We start from the raw sequence: 10798 nt of genomic DNA on the forward strand, positions 1-10798 counted from the left end.
TCCCTCCCTCCCTCCCTCCCTCCCTCCTTTATTTCTATACTGAATCCCTGAAACTTCTTTCAGGAGTCATGTTCCACTTTCTGCAGGTTAAGGCAGCCGGTACCAACTAGAGTCCCCACTCTGGCCCTGCCTGCCCTCTTCCTAAGTCAGCTTCAGAATGACAGAAACAGCCAGTACTTTTGGTCACCATACAGGCCTTGGTTTTGTGAGACAAGGAGAGTTCTGTTGAGTGTTGGGATTGAGACCATAAAGAGTTCTGGCTTCAGGACAGTGGATGAATGAGGGGAGAAGAACAGATTCTGGAGCAGTGGGGCTCTCAGGGGGAGTCTTGCCACAGCTGAGTGAGCACCGACCATGGCCCGGCTGGCTCGGCTGGCACAGGGCGTTTGAACATGCGCGAGCTGAATGCTGTGTGAGGTTTAGAGAGGCTCAGGCCCCGGTATCCAGCCTTTCCTTCTGGTCTGAGAAGGTTAGTGAATGATTAGCCTGCTCCATGGCCTTCAAGGAGAAGAGCCGCCATGGAAGTTTGGCAGGCAGAGAGTTTCCCAGTAGGAAGTCCTAGAGAGACAGAGGAGCCCAGGTGCCAGGAAGATGCTGAGGAGGTGGATTGGAAGTGAGCGTGGGAATGGGATAGGAAGGAAGCCCCCCTCCCCCATGCTCTGCCCAGTGTCACCCCTGTCTCCATGCCATGCAGGTCCACCTTGTCCAGGTGCTGCAATGCTCCTAGCTTTCTCTTCACCACCCAGAAGAACACCCCGGTGGAGACGAATCTCAGGTATGAGGTGGAATCCAGCGGCTTGTATCACATCGACCAGGAGATCTTCAAAATGTTTCCCAAGGTACATGCCTGACACGGTCTCGGAGGGGTGGGTAGTCTGTGGCAGTGCCCCAGATCTGCATACTTGGCACTCTGCATGCAGCTGCTTTGGTCTTGTCCAATCAGTGGTCTTCAGCCCAGTAGCCCATCCACTGGGCTTCCAGAGGAGTCCTGCCTGGGGGTGACAATGCCATCTAGCTGTGGTTTGTGTGATTTGGGGGAGGGGAGAGAGAGAGAGAGAGAGAGAGAGAGAGAGAGAGAGAGAGAGAGAGAGAGAGAGATTAAATTGTGTGCTGAGGACATTCCACAGCTGTCTAGAAGAGAGATTAATCGCACCTTGATCCCTCATCTGAGGCAGGCAGAAGAGAAGAGTAATACAAAGCACGTGACAGAGGAAAGCAGGCCCAGGCCTGAGTGTCAGCCACATTGGATTGGTGCTTGGTGTCACTGTATCAATAATGTAGTTGCTTAACACTTACTAGTTACACGTAGTGATTGGTTTTATTATGCCATTTTCACACAGAGCTAGAATGTATTTTAATCATATTCCTGCCATCGCCTCCACCACCGTCCTCCTTGTTCCTTTCCCATGCCCTTTCTCCTTCCTGAGTCCCCTCCTATCCTCTCTCCTTAGTAACTCTAGTAACATAGTAACATAGTTACATACAGGAGCACAGCAACCACCCCCATGAGCACCCTACCTAGCAACCGCTAACTGCCTGTGCATGCCCTGGGAGGGATGGACTCATAAGTCCATCCCCACTGCATAACACCATGTTGATTGGTCCATTCAAGAGTGCCACCATCATGCCTTGACCAGAAGACCAGAAGACAGCATTCCACCAAACCCCACCCCATCCTCTGGCTCCTCCACTGTGTCCGCTCTCCCTTCCACAATGTTCCCCAAGTCTTGAAGAAGGTGGTATGCATGTTCCAGGCCATAAACGGTCACTTACTCTCAGTTCTTTGTCTCATTATTGTTATCTTTGCAGTAGCCCGCACTGCCCACTGCAGAGGAAGCTTTGGCAAAGCTGACCTTAACACTTATTTATAGGGGTACATGGAATTATTTAGAAGGCCATTTGATGAGCACATCCTGTGTATTTAGTACACCAACAGCTATAGATTCCTAAGTGGGCCCTAGGACCTCGCAGCCATGGCCTTTTGACCAGGTTTGTAGGACTAGATGCGAATTCCCTTCTGTGCGGTGGGACACAGCTCCAATCAGAACATGGTTGATCTTCTCCACAACAGACTTGCCCCTGCTATTCCAGCAGGCACCTCTTGCCTGGCCAGTTGTTACTGTAACACTCAGTGATCTTTTCCCCCTTTAAAGTCATAATTTCTTTATGACACTGGGATTCAGACCAGGCATAGGCTAGGTTGTTTGTGATCCATCTACAATATCAGAGAGGTTATATGAAGGTGGGCTGGTCTGTGATGGCGTCATAGCTCCCTGCTCATGGGCTACAGAATAAGGAAGTCCACATCCATGACTCATTTAGACCACTGAGGCTGAGGGCTGGCACAGATCCCCAAATCTGAGCTCTTTGGGAAGGGCATACAGAAATTGTACTTTGGGCTGGTTCAGATGGTTCTGTGATGCTGGGGTGGTGTGGCTTCAGCAGAAAGGGGCGGGGTGGTAAGAGTACATTTATGGCTATGTTCTGGAAGGGGAGGGAGCTATAGGGTGCCCTGCATGTTTTAGTGGGTCAGGGGTCATGCTAACGGGATACAATGTCCAACTGCTGATACCAGAGTGATCTGGTGGGACTCAGGCTCGGGAAATGAACGAACGGTACAGCACAGTGCTGGAAAAAGGCGGTGGGTGTTGAGCCACCTGCACTAGGTGGGTCTTTCAAGGCCCAGAGTGTGAGGCAGATGGCAGATAAACCTGTGTCTTAAGCAAGTCACAGCAGCATGTGCCGTGGCCTGGGCTCCCTGCGAGATGCCCAGCAATTGGTTGGCTGGCGGGCGCGGAGGTGGGGAGGGACAGGCAGGCAGGGCATTCCTGCAGACTCCTTGGTGTCAGAACCGGGAGGAAGACTCACCTAGAGCAGCAGCCCTCTCCTTTCTGCTCCTCGGTTGTTGAGTCGAATTCCCCTCGTTGGGTAGAACTTAGAGGGGACTTTTGCGCGGGGGTGGGGGTTGGGGGTGGGGTGGGGAGTTGAGGGTGGGTTCGGGGGATGCTGTGAAGCTTCAGATGAAGGTGGGGTGGCACTGGCTGTGACACCATGCATGTTCCTCTCCAGGAAATGCCCTACTACCGCTCTCAGTTTAAGAAGTGTGCTGTGGTGGGCAATGGCGGCATCTTGAAGAACAGCGGCTGCGGGAAGGAGATCAATAGCGCCGACTTTGTCTTTCGGTAAGGGAGCTGCCTGGAGGGGCACCTGTTGAGATTATGGTCATGCACCATCCAACCTACCTTACATGTTCTCTCTCCTCATTGTCAACTTGACTGTATCTGGAATTAACTAAAACCCAAGCGCTGGACAGACCTGTGAGGGTTTTTTTCCCCCTTAGTTAAATCATTTGAAGTAGGAAGACCCACTTTATTTATTTATTTATTTATTTATTTATTTATTTATTTAAATCATTCTGTTCATTTACATCTCAAATGGTATCTCCATTCCCAGTTACCCCTTCACACACCCCCATCCCACCCACCCTCTCCCCTCTTCCCTTTACCTCTCTGAGGGTGCTCCCCCACCCACTCCCACCCCACCACTCCAGTATCCTCCCTATGCTGGGGCATCAAACCTCGCAAGACCAAGGGCCTCCCCTCCCATTGATGTCAGACAAGGCCATCCTCTCCGGCCTATGTGTCTGGAGCCATGGGTCCCTCCCTGTACCCTCCTTGGTTGGTGGTCTAGTCCCTGGAAGCACTGGGTGGGTGGCTAGCTGACATTGTTCTTCCTGTAGGGTTGCAGTCTCTCTCTGTCCCTCCAGTCCTTCTGCCAGTTCTCCCACTGGAGTCCCCTAGCTCAGTCTGATGCTTGGCTGTGAGTATCTGCATCTGTATTGGTCAGGGGCTGGCAGAACCTCCCAGGGAACAGCCATACCAGTCTCCTGTCAGCAAGTGTCTCTTGGCAACAGCAACAGTGTCAGGGTTTGGTGTCTGCAGACAGGATAGATCCCTGGGGGGGGGGGTTGGTCCCAAGTTGGCAGAAGACCCACTTTTAATATGGCTAGAAAGTTCATCCCTTTACTGGCATTAGAGCCCACTTCTTGGAGACTCTGGCATATACTAAAACCAGATGAGGTATCCAGCCTTGTGGACTGAACTCCTACAAGATTCTTGGACTTTCCATTGGTAGTCAGCCATTGTTGGACTAGCTGAACCACAGCCTGTAAGCTACTCTAATAAACCCCATATCTTTATATATATTTATATATGACTCCCCTATGATATAAGAAGCTGAATGATAACAGATTTTGGTATCAGAAATGGTTCTAGAACAACAGAAATATAAGGATTTTTTTTAAAAAAGTATCTGGAAAAGGTTTTCCAATTTGCCAACACCTTCAGAAGCTCAGAGATTACTGAAAGCGCTATGAACTATTTTACAGACTTAAGGAGATAAATACTTTTGGTTATCCTGGACTTACCGATTGTGAGAGACGACACATTTGATGACTCTGTATGCAAAACTTTTTGACAATTTGTAGGAAAAAAAAAAAACAAAAACGGAAAATGTGGACTCTGTGTGATTGCTCCTAGCATCTGGATGAACTGACAAAGGAAAAGACCGGGCTCAGTAACGAAATTAACCCACTTGCAGTGTCTCAGAGTACAGCAAAGGACAGCAATGAACTTTGATAAAATCGACCTGCCTCAGAGCACATAAACAGTGTAAAGGTTTCTAAGTGTGTCCTGGAAGAAAGTCTTCCCTCTGGTAATCTTCTCACAGGGCTCAAGTTGTGGAAAAATCAAACCAAAGCCCTCATTCTACGGTTGGCCAAATGACAGAGAAAATTCAAGTCCTAGCCTCTGAAGGTGTCAGTGATTAAACGAATGACATTCATTTTTTAAAAAAGATTTATTATTATTATATATAAGTGCCCTGTAGCTGTCTTCAGACACACCGGAAGAAGGCGTCAGATCTCATTACGGATGGTTGCTCAGGTTTGAACTCAGGACCTTCAGAAGAGCAGTTGGTGCTCTTAACCACTGAGCCATCTCTCCAGCCCTAATTACATTCATTGTTAAGAGTGGGATCTTGTAACTCAAGGTATAAATGTGTGCGTGGGGGGGACCCTATTGAAGCTGAGAACTTTGAACCCTCAGATTCTCAAGGGCTTATCTCACTCAAGGAAAGAGTCTTTCTCCCTCAGCATAAGATGCACCCCTGTCCACACCCCCTGCCTCTGACTGAAGAAATTAATCCTTCATTGTATGCTGAGCCAGTATTGACTTTCCTTTCAAGGAAATGCCAGCTGAATACTGATGCCCCTCAGGGCCCACCAATGGTTGCCTTCAGACCTATAACCAGACTTAAGGCCAAGCAGGCTCCTAGAGGACAAAAAGGAAGTGAAGTCCATGAGGAGGGCTTACACTACTGAAGAGCTGAGTGAGCTTGCTAATCCAGTCAAGCAGAAGTCAGGGGAACGCGTGCAGAAATGAGTTTTAAGGGGATGGGAAAAATGGGAGGAACATAAAACGGGATCAGGCCGAGTTTATTGATATGGGCCCATAGAGTGGAGATTCTAGGTTTAATATGGAAGTTTGCACAGTTAAAGAAAAAAAAAGGTGTGGAAAGTTTGTTTGAATGGTTGGCTGGAGCATTTGTCAAAAGACGACGCACTGAAAAGGAGTTGGAGATGTCTGATATCCCCTGACTTAGTGTTGATGAAAGGACTTTAGGGCTCAGGGAACTTGCAGTGCTAGAGTGGGTACACTGTGTAGAACCTAACCCTCCACAATGGGAAGACCCAGAACACATGCCCCCCACTAAGCCTGTAAGACACAAACTGCTGAGAGGGGCACCAGCACGTTTGTAGAGCTTTATTGCTGCCCCCTTTTCTTGTGCCAAACCTTAGAATGAGAGACACGGCTGCTCATTTAGATGAATTAAATGCAATGGGTTTAATTGAGCCTCAAAGTAGCAGAGGCCAGGCGGTAGCACTGAGTCACCAAAGGCCAGGTGATCTTAGTCATTTTGACAGGTAGCAGCGTATACAAAGCAATGTCATAATGGCCTAGCCCATTATGGCAGCACAGGCAAAGCAATTTCTATGGTGAAGTGACTCAGATGGACCTTGGATACTGACTAATCAATCATGGCGCTTCCAGGCATGAGACAGATAAGAAACCTCCTGCATTTTGGTTTGGTCTGTATACATGGAAGAATTCTCTAACAAGTGAAAGAAATGCTCCATAGGATTGTAGCAAAGGGAATCTCAGCCCAGACTTGAGCCAGTTTGCAGACCCAGAGTCCCTTGAATAGAGGGATAGCCAGGTTCACCTGAGGAACGTCCTTGATAAAATACCTAAGAGTTTTATATTAGCCTTTTCCTCCTCTCCTTCATTAGAAGGATCCAAGTTCTTTTACAAGGGTAACTGTATATTGGGGGAAGGACACAATCAGACTTTCCAGGGCCTGTGGGATACTGGTTCTGAATTGATGCTGATTTGAGGGAACCCCAAGAAACACTGTTACATGCAGAAGTTGCCACAGTGTTTCTTGAGGTCTCACCAAGGCTAGATGGACCACAGCCTGTAAGCCATCCTAACACATATATTCATTCTATAAGTTCTGCTCTTCTAGAGAACCCTGCCTTGCAGACTGACAGACCTTCCTTGTTGTCGAAGGGTTTTATTGCTGTGACCAGACCCCAACAACCACAGCAATTTTACAAATGAAGACAATTAATTGGGGCTGGCTTACCCGTCTCAGAGGTTTAATCCATTATCGTCATAGTGGGAAGCGTGGCCGTGTGCAGGCAGACGTGGTGCTGGAGGAGCCAAGAGTTCTACATCTTGATTTGAAGGCAACAGAAAGAAACTGTGTGCCACACGGGGTGTAGTTTGAACATAGGCGATCTCACTCTGCCTCCACAGTGGCATCCTTCCTCCAACACAGCCACATCTCCTCTAACAGTGCCACTCCCTATGGGCCTGGGGCCAATGACATTCAAACCCCCACATTTGTCGTACCAAATTCTCTATCTAATGACACTTGGGGTGTCCCTGGAGCCCCTTGGTTAATCTAGAATCATCTCCCCATCTCAGAATCCTTAGCACAATCTCAGTATCCCTTCTGCCAATTAAGGCACACGTTCCCAGTTTCCGAGGTTGGGATTCGGTTGCCTTGGTGACCCCACTCTTCCTACCTTAGGGAATTTCTGCAGGCCACGCCGCACACAGTTCTGCAACTCTGAGCCTCAACAGTGCATTTCCAAAAATCCCGCGGGGCGTCGCTACTATCCCACGGGCATCTGGTCCTCCTGCGGCTGACTTTCACTAATCCCTTCCCTCAGCTCAAACTTCCTCAGAGAAGACTTGAGTCCCCAAACAAGGGGATGGATGGTCCTGCATCTTCCTGCTTACACACCCTTACAGAGGCCCAGGGATGACCACAGCTTTCAAGGACTTGTTTTTGATGATGGTTTCAATATCTCCATGGTTGTAACTTTCATGAGAACTAACGATGGAGTTTTCTGCTGTTCTGTTTGTGACACAGTGCAGAAATGACCTTTGTCTCTTAGCCAGCCACAGAGGTCCCGCCCACCTGGTGCTCACTGCCTGTCTGACCCACAGTAAGCACATCCTTTCCTTCCCCTCTCCCTCCCAGCTACCTGCAGGTGACTGACTAACTATGTGAGGCTGTCTCTCTGCAGGTGCAACCTGCCCCCCATCTCAGGGATATATACCTCAGATGTGGGAGAGAAGACAGATGTAGTCACCGTGAATCCCAGCATCATAATTGACAGGTGAGTGGTCTGCTTCCTAGAGCTGTGCTGCCTTTTGGTGGCCACTGGTCACTTGTGACCACTGAGCACCGGGAACATGGTTGGTCCTGATTGAGACGTGCCAGCTGTCTACATGAAGAACTCATCATTGGGTGTCAAAGATTTAATACAAACAAAAGGGATTTAACACATCCTGTTGATTTTTGCATTAGTCATTTGCCAAAGTGATAGCATCTTTATATTTGGGATAAAACATGATGTATTTAGTAACTTCCCTCATTTCTTGTTCATTTGCACACATGGGGAGCCTATATTGTATTTCTTCTGGGCAGCATAGGTCTGAGCAGTGGCTACCCAGAGGTGGTCAGGAACCCATCAGGTGTGCTGGGGTTGGGGTGAGGCAGGCAGTGTCCAGGTATGGAGGGGTTTTCATGCAAAGATCTCAGTTCTCCTCTGGCTCGCCTCTGCAGGTCTGTCTGAGAGGCCTGCAGAAGCTGATATGTTGGAACCCCTGCACATAGTCAGCCTGGCTAGATGGTGGGTAAGAGAAAGGAGAGACAGGAGGAGTGGCTATATTATGTCAGATGCCAGGAGCCTTCAGAGGACAGAGAGAACTGCAGATGGAGGGATGGTCACTAGAGAGGACATGTAGGCAGGAGGCAAAATACCAAGGAGGGGCCCAGACATGCCAGGCTGGGTCAGATGGTCACACCAATCTTAGGGAAGAGGGAACAGTGAAGGGAGGCTCCACTTCCCAGCCATGCCTTCCTTGGTTGCCCTCACCCTTTTAAGTCGAACACGGGTCTCTCTGAAGCCACACACTAGTTATTCAGCCCAGATCGTCTCTTTTCCTGTGCCCATTAGAAAAAAAAATCTTTGAGAAATGCCACCTTCCTGGGAGGCATGAGGTGGCTCAGTGGGCAAAGACTCTTGTTTCCCATTCTGACCTGAGTTCAATCTCCAGGACCCCCGTGAGAGAAAGGACTCTTGCAGGTTGTCCTCTGACCTCCACACTTGACCTCTGTCATGTGTGTGCCCCTTCCATGAATAAATAAACAAACACACAAGGAAAGGAGGGAGGTGGGAGAGGGGAGGCTAGGTGGCCCTATGAGCCTTATGTGTGGGAGGAGGTGAGGGGTGGGGTACATGGGGTGTTAGGGTGAGGCTGGGCATGGGAGGTGGGGTGGGGTGGGTGGGCTGCCAGGACGCACAGGGCTTGCTGCTGCTCACTCTGCTGCCCTGCAGGTTCCACAAGTTGGAGAAGTGGCGGCGGCCTTTCTTCAGCGTGCTGCAGAGGTACGAGAACGCCTCGGTGCTGCTGCCGGCGTTCTACAACGTCCGCAACACCCTGGTATCCTTCCGAGTCAAATACATGCTGGACGACTTCCAGTCGCGGCAGCCGGTCTACTTCTTCCACCCGCAGTACCTGAGCAGCGTGTCGCGCTACTGGCTCAGCCTGGGCGTGCGCGCGCGGCGCATCAGCACGGGCCTCATCCTGGTCACCGCGGCCCTGGAGCTCTGTGAGGAGGTGCACCTGTTCGGTTTCTGGGCCTTCCCCATGAACCCCTCCGGCTTCTTCATCACGCACCATTACTATGACAACGTCAAGCCCAAGCCAGGTTTCCACGCTATGCCCTCGGAGATCTTCACCTTCCTGCGCATGCACAGCCGCGGCATCCTTCGCGTGCACACAGGCACCTGCAATTGCTGCTGAAAACCAGGCCTGCCACGGGTGTCTCGACTCCTGTCCTTCTCCCTGAAGGATTCCTTGACCTTGCCATTATGGCTGCTGTCACTCCCTAAGGATTTAGGGGTTGTCTTTGGGTCCTGGGGAGGGAGACAGGGAAACATTCATTTAACAGGATAGAGCACAGATCCAGGTCTCACTCAGACCTTTGGCTGCCCAAGTTTCACATGGGGAAACTCAGCCATGAAGCACCATCTAGAATCTCACAACTCAGAGACCATTCCTTCCAGGGGACAGTGTGAGTGTCCTGGTCACACCGTGACCTGGCTGAGCTCAAAAGACTTCAGGGATATCTAATCAAAACCCCCGTGTTAGCATATCCCCAAGAGTCCAGGAGCTGAGAGCCATGCCCCTTAAAACAGCTCTTGGACACACACAGCCTTGGTGCCTCTAGGTTCCAGCCTGCATTTAACCTTTGACAACAAGGAAATAAACCAGACCAGCCATTTGCACTAAGATCTTCAAGCCAATGTTATCGACTCAATAAGTGCTTAGCAATTTGCTTCCTCTTCTGTCTCCCTATTTTCAGCTCCATTTTAATCAGGAGTTATTTATAAAGATCGGTTCCTCTTTATGTCCCTGAAGACGGCAGAATCTTGTTAAACTGTGTTCCTGAATAGGAGTCGCCGGCTGGGAAGCGCCTTGTCACGTGAGCCTAGTGGATGGCAGCTAGCTGGGGCTTTGACACCAACATCCTTGCTGTTTCTGTTGTGAAGGGGGCACACCCAGGGTACACTTGCTGTCTTCAAACCCAGGGATTCACCAAGTCTGGGGTCAGGGAAATCAGCTGTGCCTAGGTTGATGGGTTCATATCATCAGCATCCGAAATCCCTTCCAGCTGCTTCCTGTATGTCCACCCTAAGTGCTATGGTGCCGAATGATCACTTGTATTGCTATGTGGAACTGTGGAATGTCTGTGGAGAAGGCTTTACCCTGCATGCCCTCTCTCTGGCTCTTTCCCTCTCTCCATCTTCTTCCTCTTTCCTCTCTTCCCTCCCTTCTTTAGACGTCTTTAGAAAGCCTGTTCTGATCTAGTCTGTGGTTGTGCAGGGAAAGAACTCTGACAGAAGAATCATCTCTGACTCCTGCAGAGGAGCAGACAAATCACGCACGCCTACACTTCAACCCTGCCTGCCACTCTGACGAGGTGCTCTGAGAAAACACTGGGTAGGCCTTCCACCTGACCTCACTTTGCAGGTACGGGCATAGGCTCTGCTGAGGAACAGGAGAGAGCCAGCCAGAGGCTTCTGACCGGCTTGGGTTCCTTCCTCTGACTTTTCTGAGGTCGTTTCCTCTGGGCTCTGGCCTGCAGGTGCCTGGAG

General features: G+C 50.0%; 1 protein-coding gene across 2 annotated transcripts in view; it reads left to right on the forward strand.

The window, feature by feature from the left end:
- Positions 1-10062, forward strand: part of St8sia5 (ST8 alpha-N-acetyl-neuraminide alpha-2,8-sialyltransferase 5) — a 68244-nt gene extending 58182 nt beyond the window's left edge. For both annotated transcript variants that reach the window (XM_021150930.2, XM_021150931.2), the window contains 4 exons: positions 695-839; positions 3070-3182; positions 7658-7750; positions 8975-10062. In XM_021150930.2, coding sequence (XP_021006589.1) covers positions 695-839; positions 3070-3182; positions 7658-7750; positions 8975-9443 — 820 coding nt within the window. In that variant the 3' untranslated portion in view covers positions 9444-10062. The remainder of the gene's footprint in view (positions 1-694; positions 840-3069; positions 3183-7657; positions 7751-8974) is intronic.
- Positions 10063-10798: the final 736 nt, after the last annotated feature.

This window comes from Mus caroli, chromosome 18 (assembly GCF_900094665.2).
Source record: "Mus caroli chromosome 18, CAROLI_EIJ_v1.1, whole genome shotgun sequence".
Taxonomy (NCBI): Eukaryota; Metazoa; Chordata; class Mammalia; order Rodentia; family Muridae; genus Mus; species Mus caroli.